Source organism: Pelodiscus sinensis, chromosome 6 (genome assembly GCF_052426305.1).
Source record: "Pelodiscus sinensis isolate ZL-2025 chromosome 6, ASM5242630v1, whole genome shotgun sequence".
Taxonomy (NCBI): domain Eukaryota; kingdom Metazoa; phylum Chordata; order Testudines; family Trionychidae; genus Pelodiscus; species Pelodiscus sinensis.
The window spans coordinates 97,000,380-97,020,810 of NC_143057.1; the positions used below are offsets into that span (position 1 = coordinate 97,000,380).

Consider the following 20,431-nt stretch of genomic DNA (forward strand, 5'->3'; position numbering starts at 1 on the left):
GACTTTGCCGGAGCAAAGCCTCAGAGGCACAGCACCCCGCTGCCGCTGCGGCTCTGCTCCCCGTGTCCCTGGTCTGCTGGGGGTGGGGCGCAGCTAGTGTGCCCCTCCCCCCCAGCAGACCAGGCTTTTGTTGTGGACCCTGGGGCAGAGCAGCTGGGGCGCTGCCGATTGGTCCTGCAGCGCCCGCTCTGGGCACTACTGGACCAACCCGGCAGCACCCCAGCTGCTCTGCCCCAGGTCCTGATTCAGCCGCTGCTGGTCAGTTTCAGCAGTGGCTGAATCAGGACACCTGGGCCAGAGCAGCTGGGGTGCTGCTGGGTTGGTCCAGTAGCGCCGAGGAGCGGTGCTACTGGAGCAACCCAGCAGCACCCCAGCTGCTCTGCCCCAGGCGCCCCCAAGTCAGCCGCTGCTGAAACTGACCAGCGCTGACTACAGGAAGCCCGAGGCAGAGTTGCTCTGCCCCAGGCTTCCTGGAATCAGCCACTGATCAGTTTCAGCAGCAGCTGACTTGGGGACGCTTGGGGTTCTTAAATTGAATCTGTATATAAGTCAGAACTGGCGGTCAGTTTCAGCAGCGGCTGAATCTGGACGCCAGTTCCGACTTACATACAGATTCAACTTAAGAACAAACCTACAGTCCCTATCTTGTACGTAACCTGGGGACTGCCTGTATCAGCTATTGCCCAATTACATTAGCAGTCAGTGTCTGAAAGCCACATTGGCATTTCCAATCTATGAAATTAAAAAATAATCTCTATGCTGTTTTTCTTAGCAATCATATGTCGAAAATTTATTCTTGTCGATAACAGATTCTGCATGATTTATTTGCCACTTCTGGGTCTTCCCAGTTATAGCTGAAACTATTTATTTAGCAATCTAAAGCCAAGAAGAAGTGGTCAAATTCCTTGCTGTAAATAATTATGCTTTTGACCTTGCTCTTTTGCATGCATCTTTCAATGTTATTAGGCCAAAACCAATCACAAGCCATCTTGCAGGACAAGAGCAAAATGAATTCCTTGCATTTTTATTTACGTCAAGAATTTATCATGGGGAAAAAAAATTGTGGGAGGGGGCCAAACACCTATGTAACAAACGGGGGATAAATACTTAAGAGTTTTAAGAAGGTGAATTGGGGGATTTGACTGAGCAAAGGAAGAGAAAATGATTTAAAGTTTTATTCTATAAACACAGCTACTTTGGATGGCGACAGAGGGCAGTGTTGTCACAGTAATATTTTGAAGCAAAACTATCAGTTGAACCATTTGACTTTCTAAGCACCAAACACATTACAGATCTCTAAGATATACCGAATTAGCAACAATTTTTCAAACAGCTATAAAAGTGAACAAAAGAAGCACAACTGTCAGCAATCATAACAAGGTAGTGGGACTCCAAGAACAAAGATTTAAGCCCTCTGCATTTTTCACAACTGTAAATACTTACTATAATTTTAAAATTATTATAACCCTTTCTTGAACACTTCTTACCACAGGGCCTCTTCTGCTTCTCCTTTCCAGCCATTCATGCTTCCAGGCTGGCATACATGTTGCCTTGAGTTTCTCCCTGATCATGCGCTCTTCTGGGCGGTCATCCATTTTCTGAAACCCCCTGAGGGTTTCTTTATTCTCCATGTCACGACTAAAGTAAAGAAAAAAAATCATAAACGTGATTGTCTTTAAAATTAAACACAACTCTGTATCATTCTTAAATGTCATCATAGTATGTATCATCACAAATATTTCTCTCACCCCTTACAATATATTTACCAAAACATTAATTCCAACTGGCTTTGAGCAAGCCACTTAAGCATTACTGTGAACAAACTGCTATTTTGCTATCTGAAGCATAACTGCGTTGAGGCGTATTTACTTTAAGTATTAGTTTGAGTGTTAGACATCCAATAAGAACAGCTTCTCTATGAAATACTAATTTGAAACAAAACAAAAATCCCATATCAGTCAGTCCCCTGCCTTTGCAACTTCCCATAAAAAGCTCCGAAGTTTTAGTAGTAGAAATGTAGCCATGTTTGTTTCAGCTGCACCAGACTAAAAACAGGACTGTATAGCACTTTAAAGACTAACAAGATGGTTTAATAGGTGATGAGCTTTCGTGGGCCAGACCCACTTCCTCAGATCAAATAGCGGAAGAAAATTGTCACATCCATATATACCAAAGGATACAATTTAAAAAAACGAACACATATGAAAAGGACAAATCCCCAGCAGACCAGGGACACCCAGAGCAAAGCCGGGGAGGCGGAGGGATCCCGCACCTCTGAGACTTTGCTGTGGCAAAGCCTCAGAGGCGCGGGACTCCGCCGCCGCTGCGGCTTTGCTCCCGGTGCCTCTGGTCTGCTGGGGACCGTCTCCAGCAGACCAGGGACACCGGGAGCAAAGCCGCAGCGGCGGCGGCATCCCGCGCCTCCCCGGCTTTGCCAGAGCAAAGCCTCAGAGGCGCAGGACCCCTCCGCCTCCCCGGCTTTGCTCCAGGTGTCCCTGGTCTGCTGGAGACGGTCCCAGGCAGACCATGGGCACCCGGAGCAGCTTTTCTCGCCCCGGAGGTTGAGGTGGCAGGACCGCTGCGCTCTGGGCGGTCCCGCTGCCTGCGAGCTCCGGGGCGAGAAAGCCCCGTTCGTAAGTGTGGATCCGACATAAGTCGGATCCGCGTAACTCGGGGACTGCCTGTACCTGCTAAATTACCAAGAAAACCACATTCCTAACCACAACACGTGATCCTCTGCCATGTTTGAAAAGTTAGTTCATTTAAAAGAAAAGAAAATGTATTTTTTCAATAAAAGCAAATCACCTAAACACAGTTAGGCTATCATTCTGCATGGATGCTTAGAAAAAAAAATCATATGGCAGAAATAGTTTTAAATAATTTGTCTACACAAAGCAAATAATTTGCGTATTTGCCTAATAATATTACTACTCACATTGTCTTACATAAGTTTTTTTGTATACTACTGAAATTCTATATACATACATTTCAGAAGGTTAAGATAGTATTGTGTGTGTGGACAGTGTGTGCAGTGGCAATCTGAAGTATACAATCATCTTTCCTGTAATAAAAATAAATTTAAAATGTCTCTTTTGTGCAACAATCCATACCTAAGGCTGATGAAATGTTGTAAAGAAGGAGAAAAAAAATACTATGACCAAACATTACATTGGCCCAAAACAGCACTGATCAATGTTACAAGATAATTTTTCTCTCATCGTAGAGACAAAGGAAAAACTTATCTAAAGACAGGAAATCTCTTTTTCCTGTTCTGTGCAGAAGTGTCATACGCAGATAAACATCAACAAAAAATATTTTATTTTAAGCAACATCCTCTAAACATACTCCTAATACTAGTTTCATTTTAGGTGTCTTATTGAAAGTGGCCAATTAATCTTAAATTTCAAACTACAATAAAAATTCTACCCAAATAAACAACTATAACCTCTGAAAAAGTCCATTCCATTCTGAATCAAGGACGTCAAATATATATTTAAAGAAACAGAAAACTGGCATAGTCATATCTATGCTGCATGAAAAAGGTATCTAAATCCTAGTACAAACAACAAATTCTTCATTATAGAGAAAGACAAAAATATTTGTGTTTCTGTAGTTCTCAGATTTCCCATCAAGAATGGGACCCACTGGGCTGAAGGCTACACATGAATATACAAAAATCACTCCCTAGCTTATTATAGGGCCTTGTTTATATTCCTTACTTATTCAGCCAAAGCACCACATATGACAACGGGAGTTTTATCCGAGTAAGAACTGGGCCCATATAATGGTACAGCCACAAAAATCTAGACGAGAATTTGCCTTAGATATTTTAAGCAAATGAAATATACCGTATCTATAATTCCATGGTACAAGCCATTTCAAATACATGATTACTTTGTATACAAGTCAGAACTAACAGAATGAAGCACACTTTTTCATTTGTTCATAACCAATTGATATAAAAAGTCTTATTGGGCCTTGGATTTCAATTCATGTAAACAATGTAATATAACAGTGAAGGCTTCACAATCTGTACTTGTTCTCTAAAAGCAGATGCCACTATCTTGTTCTCTCATGTGACAGTAAAACTCAAATACTCATACTTACAAAGCACTGTTTTTCAAAAGTAGGTGGGACAGACCAGCTCAGACTCTAATAATCTAAGATAACTTCTGCAATAGGATGCTCTGCAGTAAGTATCATGTATTAGCACAGAATGCTGTTTTTTGGGGGGAGGGGATTTCAAAGATTTTATTTCATTGAACTCAGAAGTATAGTTTTAAGTGAAGTACATTATTAAGAATTCCTGAACTGCGCATTTAAGACAATTACCGTCACCCCCATATGTGCATGAAATATCCTTGTGTATTGCAAGGTATTTTTTAAACAGATTTTGGGCCTAGTCTTCATAACTAAGTCAAGCTTGTAACTAAGGCAAGATTCCTACTGACTAAAATTGGCCATTAGCAATTATGAATCCCGTTAGCAGGATTAGTTCCTATATTATTCCATTTTAAAATAGTCAGAACAATAAAAATAGCATTTGATGGATTTTGTGGACTGCACAACTTCAGACCACCAAGCGCCAGATCTTACAAGGTGCTGAAGACTCTAACCCTAAGCGAGGAAAGTTTTTAGACACAAACTTAACTTTTAAGCATGGCAGTACTCCTAACTGAAGATTAACACTAAACATGTGCTTAAGTACTTTCCTAAAGCAAATGGAGAGTACTCTTCAAAATTTTAACATTAGCTCTCTGCAAATAAAACTATTGCAATATTGCTATCGGCATATAATAATAGCAATATTTCTGATTATATAAATACCATGACACATAGTCAGTTCACTTTTAACCAGTTATACTTCTAAAAGCCACACTTTTGTCACAGGTCATTTTTAGGACTTCTAACTTGAGTGTTAAAATAACAAAAGATATACATGAAAACTTAGGCAGTTCCTTAGTATGTGGAAATTCAAAGATAATTAGAAATGTCGAGTAGCTCTTTGGCACCTTAGAGACTAACCAATTACTTACACACACACACACACACACACACACACACACACACACACACACACACACACACACACACACACACACACACACACACACACACACACTTTTGTGGGAAAAGCCCACTTCTTCAGATGAGCAGGAAACTGGACTGGAAATAACAGAGACCCAGAATTTATTACAGAAAAGACGGGGAGGGGAGAAATTACCTGTCATTAGTAGTACCAGTGTTAATGATGCTAATTGAGTGGACTAGAAATGTCCCGTACTTAGCTTTTGATATAAATGAGGTGTTAAATGCACATAAAGCCAGCTTTATAATGCAACAACCAGTTAGTGTCTTTGTTCAAGCCCAGGGAAAGTGTATCAAATTTGCATATTATTTCTGATATACGTTTTATGACCAACTGATACAATGATGTGAACTACCACTGGACCTACTTCTCATATTAAGAGATCCAAATACCAGGATATATAAATCTTTTATATCCAAAATTAGATACCAAATGTGCAAAAACAAAATGGAAATTAGTTTTCAATTCCTATTCCTTCATAACTTCACTGCCACCGCCTAAAGAATGTCAAATTATTAAACTATGCATCTACTCATTACACCCAAACTATTTGATAATCTGTCATTATAGCTCATTCTTTCCACTGCATCAGGTGGTCATGTATTCAAATCACAAACCAGATTTGGGTTTATATTTAATGTAGATGACAGGACCTCAGAGAAAAAAAAAATTCCTGCATCTGAGGGGATAACCAGACATTCACTATCTGCCCATGAGTTAGAAATTAGGTGAAATCTCAGAACTATGAAAGTATGTAAGTAAATTACAACAAAGTCTATATTAAAATAATATTAATATTAAGTCAAAAACTGGAAAACCACGAAATATCACAATTAAGGTTGACAGTGCATCCGCATCAGCTGTGAATCTCTCAAACACACCGACTGCATTTCAAATCAGAGAGTATTATCTCCATTTTACAGATAGGCTAATGGAGATTAAACAGGGCTCGACAAATAATACAATCTACTCACCCGTGGTGAGTAGATTGTAACCTGGAAGAGCCAGGTTCGGGCAATCTGCGCATGCACAGAATGATCTGTGCATGCACAGATTGCCGGACAGCGCAGCTCGCGAGCGGGGCTCACCGCAGTTCCATGAGCCCTGCTTACAAGCATGAATGGATACAGTATGTTTCCAGCAGATTTAACCTGAATTGTTACTAGGAGAAATTATTGTCAAAATGGCTCATCAACAATTTGTGGAGGCAGAGCTATGGAAAGTCAGTCCACTACCGAAATTGGCCATGGGATCTTTCTGGTTACCCCGTATTATTGGTCACTGGGTTGGGAAAGAAAAAGAATTATTGGACGCACAATAGTGTACAGAGTGGGACCCTCGCAAATGGGTATGCCTCTCCCTGCCTGCCACCACAGAACCATGCAGTAGAAATACTTTGCTAGGCACATGTGTCTGGGATGAACTAGAAAATATAACCCATGTGATGTCTAATGGGCAATGTGTATGTGTTGTATCCTGGAAAATAATATTTTGGGAGGATGACAGCATCAGCCACCAGCAGATGAGTGTAGACGCAATGCAAGCATCTTGTACACTAAAAATCACACATTATCTTCCTGAGCTAGAGAAAACCCAGAGCACCCTGACTGCCCCCTTTGTTAACTTCTCTATCTCCCTTGGGGTTTGGATTGGGAGAAACTAGTTGATCATTTGCTGTTAGAAGCAAAAGTCACGCAGTTTTTACAAGGGACTTAGAAGAATGTAGGAAGACAAGTTCTCCAAATAATATATGCAAATGGAGATACAATTAAAATTGCTACTGCAGCGGTTCTCAAAATTTTTGGGATCCGGAGCCCTTTACACGCGTAAAAATGTATGCGGCAACCCAGCGGTCCACTGATTGTATGTGTTGTACCTATCAATGTTTCCAGTTTGTCAACCTAGCAGAACCCCTGGAGATGTCTGGCTCCATGGAGCACAGTTTGAGAAACACCGTGCTAGTGAAACAAACTGGGCACATGGATGCAAAAATTCAGGAAAAACCCCTCATGAAAAGGAGAAAAGGTACACTATATTTTTGGAACAAATACTGCAAGAGTTTAAGCACAGCCCATGGTCTGACATTATCTTAGCTTACCATGCAGACCTTTTAAGCAAATTGGTGAAATATTTATTGGTTCACAAACTCTTAATCTTAATAAAATGTTTTATATATACTGCTGTTGTTTGGCTGTTATAAAAAACCTGTACTGAGGAGTTTAAAATTTTTATTAGCTGATTGTAGAAATAAACATTTGAACTTACCCAATGAAAGGAACCAGAAGGTGTGGGGGCTAGCTGAAAAGCCCACCCTTCTTACTAAATTAGTAATGGACAAATCTGTGCCCCTGGGAAGGAGCCATTTAGCAGGAAAAGCAGAATCAGGTACAGACAGATAAAAAAGAAATAAGCATGCGAAAGGGGGTAAGAGGTTTTGAAGCTCTGTGTGGGCATAGTAAAAGGAATAAAGGAAAGCAGTAGTGCAGGCATTGGAAAGTAAATTACTGGGAATGAGGAAAGTTTTCATTTAAGGAACAAAGCAAGTAATTAAGGGTATGAGAAGGTGAAAAGTTAACTCTGTGGAGTGTGTAAGGAATTAAGCAATCGTAATGTGTCAGAATAAAACTGCTTTAAAAAAAGACTCCTTGTCTCTTTGCGGCCTCTTTCCTAAGCAACGTGTAAAGAAAATCTAATTTAAATAGTTGGCTATGGACACTTTTCTTAAAATTAGTTAAATGGGAAAATAAGGAATTCTACTGAAACTTAAATGGTTAAATGCATAAAAGGGAATAAAATCTATGCATTGTAAATGTGTAATTCTGCTGTATAAGAAGGAAACTGAGGTATGTTACCCCATTAATTTAATAAATGAGCAATGGGATGATTTACCTGGAACCCACAAAGAGTGGACATTACTGAGGCTTGGCTGGTTTACAAAACAAAAGCACATGTAACTGTTGTATTCTCAATAAATGCAGCGTACTGCCTTTTCCCCTATAAAAGATCTCATGTGCTTCGTTTAAGCAGATAATACCCCCAGCGGCCTGAGGCTGTTGCCACCAAGCACCCTGTTTGCGGCAGCTGGGGCTGGCTGCTATGAACATGGGCTGCTGAACTTGGTGCAAGCTGGGACCAAGCAGTCCTGGCTTGTGCTTGTCCAGGATGCTGTTGTCTCTAAATTTTAAATGGAGTAAGAGCTACATTTAAAGAGCCACCTGGCTCTTACTCCATTTAAAATGTGAAGTTGCAGCGCAGGTGACTCCTGGAACTGGCATAAGCCTGGGACTGCTCAGTCCTAGCTTGAGCCAGCTCCGGGAGTTAACCCTGCTGCAGCTCTGCAGAGCAGTCCTTCTTGACTAATTGTGTATTCCAGGGGTGGGGAACCCTTTTTGGGTCAGGGGTCACTGACCCACAGAAAAAAAAAAAAAAAATCAATCGGAGGGCAGACAAGTGAGAAGCAAAAAACAACAACAAAACAAAAAACCCTCACTGATGTGGTCCCTGACTGAGAAAGAAAACGACACTTCCCACATTCCCCTTGCACACCACAGCCTGGGAGGGGCGGGGGATGGCAGGCTAGTAGGTTCTGTGTACTCCAAGCCTGCTCTGGGTAGCGGGGGGCACAGGCTCCCCAATGATGGAGAGAGCCCTGAGCTTTGGGGGGCCGCATCTAGGCAAACCAGGGGCCGCATCCGGGCCCCAGGCCTGAGTTTCCCCACCCCCTGGTGTAGTCGATACAAATTGTATCAACCATATGAGTAGCCAGATAACCGCAATTTAACATCTTTAGAGGACGTCCTGAGCCATGGCTCCCAGCAGACATGTCCTGGCTCTCAAACTTCTGATGATTGTTCAGATGTGACTCAGAGGGCCAGAGAGTTTGGCCACTCCTGTTATATGCAATTGTAACAGCCCCCACGTAATGCATCCAGACATTGAGAGACTAAAGATAGGCCTAAACGGCAATTCAACTCCTGTTGCTGGCCCATGTCAGCTGATCTTGATCATGGGATGCATGCTGCAGGGCTGTAAAATTTCAGCATAGACATTCAGGCTTGGGCTCGGGCTCGAGCTCTAGAACCCTATGAGCAGAGAAGGTCACAGGGTCTGGGCTCCTGCCCAATCCCAAACACCTACACTACAATTGTAGAGCCTCACAGATCCTGGGGAGCCCAAATCAGTTAGGTGTTGAACTGCAGTGTAGAAACAACTTGCATGGCTTGTTCTGGGTGTGGGGGCTGGACAGAACTAGCCTGACATTTCCCCCATGCAACTACAGCTACTTTGGCAGGAGATGGGCTGCCTCTGCACTTTGAAAACCTCAGGCAGCAGCACGCTGCTGCTACACAGACAGAGAAGTGGCTATTTAGAGGCTTGCTGCCAAATTATTACAAGAAATGCAAAACAAATATGAGAAGTGTTGATTTTCAACTTTCTATAGCTCAGTCAAAGTGGAATTTCATAGAGCAAGCAAAAGACATGTGCCTAACTCGAAGGCTTTCCCCCTAATAAATTTCATAAGCCTTCTGCAAACAATGCAGGTAGCAGAGCTTTTCAAAAAGAGTACAAGAACCTTTTATTATACAGTACAATGTTTTAGGCAACTTACATAGAGGGTGCAGGCCAGCTTCTCATTTAATAATTAAATGTAAGATTCCATAGAAGTTTCCTAAAATGTAGGGCTTTGAATCTGTATTTATAGCAGTGATACAGAGGTACTGCACAGAGATTTGTGAAAACTATTGCTTTTAACATGACTCTTCTAGTACAGGTTGGACCTCCCTGGTTCAGCACCCACAGAACCTGACCAGTACCGAATGAGGAAATTTGCAGGATCGGGGAGGTCCCCTGCCACTGGCTTCCCAGGACACTGCCCCTCCCTCCTGCTGACTCTGCTCCAACCCTGCTGCTACAGGGCTTGGCTCTGGCCCAACCACTGCAGGCCTGCTTCTGTCCTGCCCGGCCAGGGCTTCCCATGGAAGAGGTTCCATAGCTGCCCTGCTAGGTTAGAGCTCCACAGCTGCTGCCACACCCAGCCAGGGCTCCTTGGCTGCCCCTCTGTGCCGTGCCCAGCTGGGACACTCCGAGACAGGACTCTCTCACCTCTGAACTCCCCACTGGTTCGCACTCCTGGGCACTGAGGCTCTCTGATCCAGCAACATCTGGGATCTTGCTGGACCACAGATGTTTCCAGACCAGAGAGGTCTGGATTCAGGAGGAACCTGTTGGCATTGCACTACCAATTTCGATCTGTTTTGTGAATAACTTTTTTACCTTCAATATGTAAAGTTCAATATGCATATTAAGAATCTATGTTCAAGATAATTTTTATATAACCTTGTTGAATGCAGATAATTTTTATAAAAATTCTTTTAAGTTTGAAGGTTTGTTATTATGTATCTATTTTGTATACTGTGTAAGGCCTGGTTTTTCTAAGGCACAACATTAACCTTCAAGGACAGTTTTAATAAAAGCACAAGGTAATAATTTTGTCTATTTTAAATGGCATGTAAGCCCTCTAAAGCAATTTTTTTGCAACGTCAATGTACTTAATATTATTTTCTATTAGTAAAGAACTATTTTTCATTAGACCAAGGGCAGCTCTAATCCATTTGTCTGCAATTCGCAACATCTATAAACATTAAGGGAAAAAAGGCATTTAACTTCTTCAGATTTAACTACAGGTTGGATCTCCCTGATCCAGCACCCTTGGGACCTGACTGGTCCTTGATAGGGTTGCCAGATGGTCTCCCAAAAAAATACCGGGCACGTGGTATTTTTTGGTCCAGCCCCCCCCCAAAAAAAGGAACGCGGGATAATAAGCCCCCACCTGTGATTGCGCAGAAGCCTTGAGGGGGCGGGCTAGGCTAGGCTTCTGAAGCACCCAGAGCAGCAAGCGCAGCCCCGCCTCCCAGCTAGGACACCCAGGCTGGAAGGCGGGGCCACAATCGGCGCTGGGAGCCTGTGATTGCGCAGAAGCCTGGCGGGGTCGGGGGAAGTGGCTGGGATTCCGAGCCACTCCCCTGCCCCTGTCAGGCTTCTGCACAATCAAGGCTCCTAGCACTGATTGTGGCCCCACCTTCCAGCCACGCCCCCCCGCCCACGCCAGCCTTCCGTCTGGTGCACAGCCGGAAAAATCAGAGAATACCAGATATTGCACATGTCCGGTATTCTGATTTTTTTTTTTATCCGACAAAGAGCACAAATACCGGACTGTCTAGTAGAATAGCGGACACCTGTCAACCCTAGTCCTAGATGAGGGATTTTGCCTGTCCAGGGGAGGTCATATATGGCCCCCCTGATACTGCCTCCCCCCCCAGCCCTAGACCAGCTGCTGGCCTCCTGTCTGACTCCCCCTTTGCTGCCGGCCTCGCAACCATGCCAGTCCCCTGGCCTTGCTGCAGGGAGCCCAGCTGGCAGCCCTTCCATGGGGAGCCCAGCTGCCAGCCCTCCACCGGGACTCCTTGGTCTGTCAACATCTGTGGGCCTGCTGGACTACAGATGTTGCCAAACCAAGGAGTCCTGGTTAACAGAAGTTCGACCTGTACTTATCTAGTGTACAGGTAAACTGACTCTCCCCCCCCCCCACACTAGTATTTAGGGTTGCCAGATGGTTTAACCAAAAATACCAAACACCCCTCCTCCCACCCAAAAAATGTCTGTCCGGGTCAATACCAAACACCTGGCAACCCTATCAGTAGTAGAAAAAAATAAGAAGAAAATAAAAAGTAATTTCTGAAAATAGGTGACCATAAATTCACTAGTAAAAGAAAAGCTCATCTGACATATCCTTAAATAACTAGCTGTAAAACAAAAACAAATTAGTAACTGTCCCAGTAATTTCTGTTTACATTTATCTGCCCAAGTGAGCATGCTTGACATGGGATCCTTAAAAGCAAATAAGTTTAGAGATGGTCTTCTGGTTGCTAACATTCCAGTAATTCTTTCAAAGATTTTTCTCTTTTGTGCCTAAAATAATATTCTTTATTACTACCAGGATTTTTGTAAAAAAGGAAACTAGATTGCTCAGAGTGCAAAATTATGGAAGAAGGGTTATCCATTAATTGGCCCTAAAACTAGAAGTCATTAAACTAGATCTAGTGTCTTCTCTATCTCTAGAATGTTTATGCTGTATCTGGGAAGCACTCCATCCTGTTAGAGACAACCATAAGAGGTTCTTTGCCTTCTTACCAAGAACAGTCATCAACTCTTCAAGAACTACAATAAAATGGAAGTTTGATATGCCAAGGATGTACTAGTAGGAGTGGACATCTGTCTATATATAACAAAGCATGAAATATTCAGAAGCTCTGACTGCATAAGTGGAATCAAAATTTAATAAAACTCTGTAAGGAGGGTACGAATGAGAATGTTTCTACTTCTGGAAGAACAAGAATATTTAAGACCAAAATCTTCACAGTTGGATACCTAATATTAAGCACTTAAATATGTGATCTGAATTGCATAGGTGCTGAGCAAGGAGCTACTCATCCTCAGCATCTCTGCAATTCATTTTGTTTATTTAACTAAATATGGGTTACACTATTCATTTTGAAAAACTTTGTAGTTTATGCACCCAAATTAAAATATTTAGGCCTAATTCACGTAGATATTTAGGAAGAGTGCTCCTGAATAAGCAGGATAATAAATACTGACTTAAGCTGAAACTTAAAATCAAAATAGTTCTAAACAGAGCATAGTGAGTAGTCCATATGTTCAACTGTCTATAGTTCATTCCTAGTTCAGGCTATGTTTTCTGCAGTGTTTCCTATAGGTGTCCCTGGCCATGAAATAGATATATTTTGTTATACTCCTATTATGACTATGCTTCTAAGTACTTTACAATTTCCTGTATATCATGTGTACGGTCCCTGCAATACACTCCTCAGATGTAACATACTTCGGCATATAACCATTTGATACAGCATCTAATTCATTCTTTTGATTGATAAAACGTGATACATTGTCCTGCATTTTAATTCATTCTTTTGATAGATAAAACGTTAGGGAGGTTTCACTCTTGTGAAAGGAGGTTCTAGTTGGGGACAGAATCAGTATTTTCAAAAACATTAACCTAAAATAAATTGCAAAACCACAAATTAATACAAGAGAAGTATGTGAGCAGACCACCAAAGAAATCCCACTCTACTAAAGCTCTAACTTTACAAATCCAGTGATCTTAAGATTTGCAGACAGCAAATTCCATGTAAATAGAAATTGGTAACAAAAAGCCTTACAGTCAGTTTCAGTATTCATTCTCTCCAGGAGTCCTGACACCTTAGACCCTGTCTATTCTTCTTTATCTTTAACAAGTACATAAGAAATATGGCAGTTTACCAAAAACAGTCATCTATTCCATAAAAGGTCCAAATAAAACTAAATTCATCTGGTAAACTATGCCAGTTCAGAACATACAACACACACACAATCTACATAACACAATAGCTCAATTATATTTAGTTACCATCAAAGCATACTGCTCATAAGCAGCAGGAATGCAATGTGTATTAAACAGATTAATTTCTACAGTATTTGAGGATACATTGTGGACAATTAAAGCCAACTGTCAGGTTGGATGGCAGCTTTTCCTTTTAAAATAGCCTAGAGAAATAAAGTATGGAGAATCAATTCCCTTATCTATTGAGACACTGTACGCTCTACCAAATTCAGGTTCCTGGAAAAGTCCCAGTAAACCCAAAAACTCAAACTCAGAAGTACGACATGCAACCCTATGTCTACATTATAGCTTACATTGGCAAAACTTATGCAAATATACACCCCAACCACAGAGCAATATAAGTTACATCTATACAAGTGTTTGTGTGCACAACACTATGTTGGTGGGAGAGTGTCTCCAGCAGACATAGCTTATAAAGTGTTTTTTTCATGTCTATGGGAAAGGCCTCTCACCATCATCATTGAAGCCATATGTGCTTCTGGGAACACTGTGAGCCTGGAGTGAAGGGGAAAGATGTTTCTCATGTTGCTCCTGCCCCCAGCTCCCAATGGGAGCTATTTGCTGGAAAGGCAAAGTAACCTTCCCCCTGGTTTACTGCGTTCAGAGCAGCACGCATGGCCCTTTTTTTGAGCAGCGTGCAGGGTCACGGAAAGCAGGGAGCCTGGCTGAGAAACCTGTTGGGCTGTTGGCCAGGAGCTGCCCAGGTAAGCGCCTCCTGGCCAGAGCCTACCTCTACCACCCCAAGCTGCTCCCTTCCCCCAACCTTCTGTCCCCTACCTCCTGTAGCCTACCACCCTACCCCATGTAACTTAAACCCTCTGCACCCATACCCCCTCCTAGACCCTGCACCCCAATACCTTGCCCCAGGTCACAATCCAAATCCCTTCACCTCCACATCAGTTCACAAGCCACTCCTTAACTCCCTCTGCGATCCCACATCCCCTCCTTTACCCCAACACCTTACTTCAAGCTCCCTTCTGCATCCAACCTCCATCCCAGACCACATATCGCCTCCATAAATATCATGGAAGAGTGCAGTCCTTGATACCTTACGGAATTATTGGAGTAGCCCCCCCATCAAAAATTATTGCTCATCACTGATTTAAACCCTCTGGCATAGAAATCAGTTATTTGTATTAGGGATGTTAAAAATAGTGTCATTTGGTAAGTATGTAACAGATAAATATCCTGTCAGTTACATGGTTAACTGTTACTTTTACAAAGGGAATTTACTACAGCCCCCTGCACCTCTACAGTAGGAACTGGAAGGCTCATTCTGGCACATGTTGGGTCCCAGCAGCTACCCCTGCTCCCAAGTTGCCCTTGCTGTGGCTCTGCATTAGGAACTGGAGGATTCCCTACTGCCAGCCAAGTTTTTTAAAATGCAGAACCACAGTGGAGGCAGTTTGGGAGAGGGGGTAGCTGCCAGGACCTGGCGTGTGCTGGGACTGAACCAGTCTGCCTGCCGACTAGCTCCAAACTTACTTGTAGAGTTGCACTGGGGGAGGGGTCTGCAGTTAACCAGTAACATTAATGGATAATCATCCACTTACCGATTAACTGCTTGCATTCTGACATTGCTGATTTGTGTAACACCTAGCGCAGTCCAACCCCAAATCAGATTGGGCCTCTACACTCTATTATAACACAAATAAATAATAGTAATTGGTTTCAGTAATGTACCTTAGACCCTACTAATTCTGTTCCTTTGCAGAAGTTTCAACAGGTTCACAGGGGCTCTCAAAGAATTCTTCCAAGATTAGTGTAGAGGAATTTTCCAGTTTTATGTGAATCAATACAATTAATTCAAATGAATTATTCTAATAAAATTATACGTAAATGCTATAAAGGCATTATACAATATTGACAGTATATTAGCCCGTCTAGAAGTGCCAGGCAGAAAAGCATTATTATCTGTGTGTGCACTAGTGTGTGCTCCATCAAAATCATGACTCCACAAAGTCCTCTAGGCCTGGAACACCCTCTTCTCATCCGGATCTTGCTCTCCTCCAAATCATTCTTTTAAAAAACTATAATACATAGCCAGTGTTCCCTCTAATCTTTTCCATTCATGAACAATTTTTTTCCATCAATGTGCAAAATATTTTTTTGTGGACTGAAGCATGTGCAAATGTGCACCATCAATAGGAGCACAAAACCTAGCTGAGGGCTCTCTGCTAATCAGCTGGGCAACATTTGAATTTTTCTTGAGCAACTGCACAAGTGCCCAGTTTACAGGAAACAATACATAGGCTATAAAATTTTAGTCCACCCCTTAAAGAGAAATATAAATTGGAGGCACTTCAGCATTCTAAAAGATGCTTCAAAAATAAAATTAAAAAACACACATAACACACATTTACTCTACTGGAGTATTCTGTACGTCCAAGAAGAAGATGAGCTAAGCTAATCTTTGGGCTCCTTAATACACATTCATATACAAAACATCAAGTGGCTCTCTAATTTCTAATGTTTCTTAAACAAAAAGGAGAAACAAGCAAAAACCTTTAGGTTTACATGAAAGGCCCCTGCCCCCTGTCTCTGCTGCCTCTGAAGCAGAGGCAGCAGCAAGCAGGGGAGAAAGGGAAATGGAGAAGTTGGGAGCTGGTACTCACAGGGCGCTGATTTTCAAGTAGGCTTCCCAGAAGTCCTCTCCTCCCAACCTTGCTGCCTCTCATATGGAGGGAGCAGTAGGCAGGAGGAGGGGCAGGTGGGAGCCAGTACATGCCCTCCCCACATGTAAACTTGTAACAGCTGAAAATTTCAGCAGTTACACACTTACCAAAAAGCACACATTTAGCATTATTTACTCCTAAGTGTGCATCCAACAGCCACTTGTTGTTAAACACAATTATTTTTCATCTAGACTCTTACTGTAACAGTATATTAAATATTGCCCACTAGGGGCACATCTTGACTCGCTGCGCTGGAGATCAACATTCTGGCATTCGATTTAGTGAGTCTAGTATAAATCAAATGCTGAAGGAATCTCCGGACACTGCCTGTACTCTACATAGCTGGAGTTGTGTACCTTATGCCAGCCTTCCAAGATCTAGTGTAGACCTGGCCTATGAGTACTTCAGTTTAAGTAAACTTATTTTGCATTAACATTTCTGAAGGCAATGTTCAAATTAAACTTAGCCAAATAAATCCGCATGAATATTAACTAAAATACCCACATATGCTTTTGAAAAACATCTTAATGTAAAACCACTGCTGGTTTGATTTATGCCCAAAATACAGAATTTATCTTTTTAGTTTATTTAAAAAAAATTACATTCAACTGAATTATTTCCGTTTGTCTTTTTAATTCCAGAAAAAAATTAAACTGAAAATCTGTTTTCAATGCTCAAGCTAAAGGCAAAGGAAATGGCATAAAAAAGATAATGTAAATTAGATATTTAACTTATTGTTTTAATAAGGTTTGGTGTTAAAAAGCCTTCCCTATATTTTAAGTATGATTTTTTTTAAAAACAGTCAAACTGTCTTCTGTGTATCACAATTATGTTCATTCATCCAACAAATTCTAATTTGAATTTTATCAAGATAGTTAATAGGAAATAATAGTGTAAACTTTTGTAATAGTTAGAATAAGGAAAACTAAAAAGCAAAACTTTCTTTAAAAACAATGTTCAGATCAAATACATTTGATGAAGTTAAATATCTATGCAGATAAGAAAAATGTCAGTACAGACAGCTTCCATAATGGGTGCTGAATTCACCCTTGGCCACCTTCAGCCCTAGTGTGAAAAGGTACAACTCTTATTTACCAATAGTAGCACACCTGTTTACACCTAATCTGATCCTAAAGCAACGAATCAGAAAGGCCATCTTCCCTTGAACAGAAGTTCGCTTGCAGATTACTGTAAACTACAAGAAGGTTTTAAAATTTTCCAAACTACTTGCAGTATGTGACATGAGTGTCTGATTACTGTAACACTATAATATGATCTTTAAAATAAGCTGAATTGAATCCCAGGATGAAATTCCTTGCAGAGTTCGAAGTTTCTCTTACTAAAATAGGTTTTTACAAGATGCTGTCAAATTGAAGGTCATATACCGAGCACGGGAAAACATGAATGTCCAATTCAAAGATCAACTCTAAAAAACAGTATGATACACAAATTAAACTTGAAAATTGATTGCAAGTTATTTTAGCCTGAAAGACTGATTTTTGTAGTTTGTGTGATAAAGTGAAATTAAGGACTAACCATAAGGCTAAGAAGATCAAAGGATACAGAAACGCCAAAGCCATCTCTTTCAAGGTTGAATCGAAATGTAAGTAACTAAATTACATTTTATGGTACAGATTTAACATGCAAGACAGCCATTCAAGGTCATAAGTCTCCCAACTGTTATCTGGTCCATGACATATTTAAATTTTGAAATATTCCATGTGCTGTGAAGACATTAAAGTTAACACCATATTTAGCAATACAAACAGTGCCAAATTGTGGTTGCTGTGGGAAATTTAAATTTCCTGACTTATTCACACATGGACAATCTCTATTATAAACACAACATTAACTTTAAGCTTTTTTTGTGTCTAAAGAAAAATGTGACAAGTATAATAAGTACTGCATATTTATATGACTTCTCAAATATAAATGGAATGACACTAGGTGCTTTTAATTCAGTGAATACACATTAATGAATGCAAACTGATATTTATATACACATTAAGTGTGTGAATGTCCATATATAAACTTGATCACCTGAGTTAGCCACAATGTGGCAATGGATGTACAAAGACTCATGGTCTGACAAATTACTCTCCTAGCAGCTGAATAAAGAACTTCTGTTTCTGAAGAACAGTAACCTCTTCACGTTCCCAGCCCCAGAGCAACTTCAGCAATCACAGCTGCTGCTATCAGAGGTAGAAAAATTATGAAAGCATTTACTTTTGGTCATGTGGAGGAACAGGAGTATTTACGAAGCATACAGACAATGTACCCCTGACCTAGCCACTCCAGGTTGGCTAATTTCTTGTAGGTATGCCAGAAGTGAGCCACAAGAAGCGATACAAATAAGCAGAGGGCAGAAGCTTTACAAATCAGTAATTTTAACTTTTTTTATTTTCACCCAGGATACAATAAGATCAAAACGTTACTCAGTAAGGCATACACATGTCTTGACGGTTCTATTACAATTTTAAAAAAATGTTTCAGGTTTTTTCCATTAACAACTCTGTTCATTACAAGACTTTGCAGAAATGAGTTTTTAGTAGAAAGCCTGGGGAACCAGTATATTTTTGGACTGTTTATCCCCTTTAGCTGCTACTCCTCAAGTGTACTTGAGTACATAAAGATTTCTGAACTCTACATTTTATGTGTTTTACTAGTACTATAGAGAAATTTGAGGCAACCAGTAGAGAACTTCAGTGGCTCTGGTTTCCTAATCACAAGCTATAAATGTTGGTGAAAAGATCACTGTCAAAATCACATAAAAAAGAAATCATGTTCTCCTTGATTACATGCTAACATGGACATGCAGTGAGACTGCTATTAAATAGAGTAATGGTTTTAAAAAAAACAAGTATCCATTTTGTACACTCATATAATCTTAGACTAGAGATTCCAAAAAATACAATTGTACTGAAACTATTTAAGGGGACCATTCTCCCATCATCACATATTGCAAACTCCAGTTAATGTTACTAGGAATTCTGCATAGCTAATTATCCCTTAAATTGTAGAAGAAGAGAGCCATCCAGCCACTAACGTCCCATGCCCCACATAATTCTTCCTTGTTACATAACATTTTATTTTTTATTCTTATTTTCATATTATAGTGCAACTTCAGCAATGTTATGGTTTGGGTGGAGATGATCTTTTGAGGAGTCACATTTAGAGACAACACTTTGAAAAATGTGCACACTAAATGGAAGATTTTCTGCATTATTTTAGCCCAGAGATTACCGTGTCAGGGAGAATAGGTATTTTAAAGTTGTATTTAATCATCTTTTAATATGAGAATGAGAAATTCATATTTTTCTACACTGGAAACTCAGTCATTCATGTCAACAGGTGCCTTTGTCATACTTGAAGAAGCTTGAGTTTAGAAATGGTTACGCATATTGAAAATAATTACTGTGCATGAGTATTACTTTATTTACCTTAAAACATTTTCACATGCCAAGAATGCAAAGAAAATAGCAGTCGCATTCAAATGAATATACACTGATAACACAATCAAATGCACTGTGCAAATGATAGGGTAAATGTGGTCTCTTGCTACTTTGGCATCTTCAGTACCAATCTTGTGTTACACTTTTCCATAAGAAGAAAATAAGATCAACTCAATCAGGAAACTAGTTTTAAATTCTCAACTGTAACACTGCATTCATGGGGGGGGGGGGGGTGAATTTTATATTTTTGGCTTGCCTTCCCTATTCTCACCTAACATTCATTCAAATTGGATAGTCAATTGTGAAAGTATCACCATTTACACAACACTAATTCAATGTCACAAGTGGTAAAGACTTTTCTAAACCAAAGTTTTCACTGGCATAGCTACCTACATAAGTTTAGCTGCACTTATGCAAAGTTCTGATGTGAGTAAACAGCCTGAGTGAAACACATTTGTGAAGCTTATAAATGGTGCAACTCTAGAGTAAATGGAATTAAGAATTCACACAAGTGTTTGCGTCAAATTCACTAAATTGTTTTAAAATCACAACTTGAATTAAACTCATGCAATTTTGAATACAAGCAAGGCCTGATACAACTGCTCCTGTGTAAAATGTGTTCCCACCATAAGTTTGTAGATATCTTTCACTATGCCAGAGGCTATGTCTAGACTGACACTTTTTTCAGCAAAAAGTACACAAATTGCACTCTGCAATTTGTGTACCTTTTTTCGATAGTTTTGTCAGAAGAGACTTT

The 20,431-nt window shown here is 40.6% G+C and overlaps 1 protein-coding gene across 2 annotated transcripts in view; it reads right to left on the bottom strand.

The window, feature by feature from the left end:
* Positions 1-20,431, bottom strand: part of MAP3K1 (mitogen-activated protein kinase kinase kinase 1) — a 94,859-nt gene that overhangs the window by 40,851 nt on the left and 33,577 nt on the right. For both annotated transcript variants that reach the window (XM_075932433.2, XM_075932431.2), the window contains exon 2: positions 1,488-1,638. In XM_075932433.2, coding sequence (XP_075788548.2) covers positions 1,488-1,638 — 151 coding nt within the window. The remainder of the gene's footprint in view (positions 1-1,487; positions 1,639-20,431) is intronic.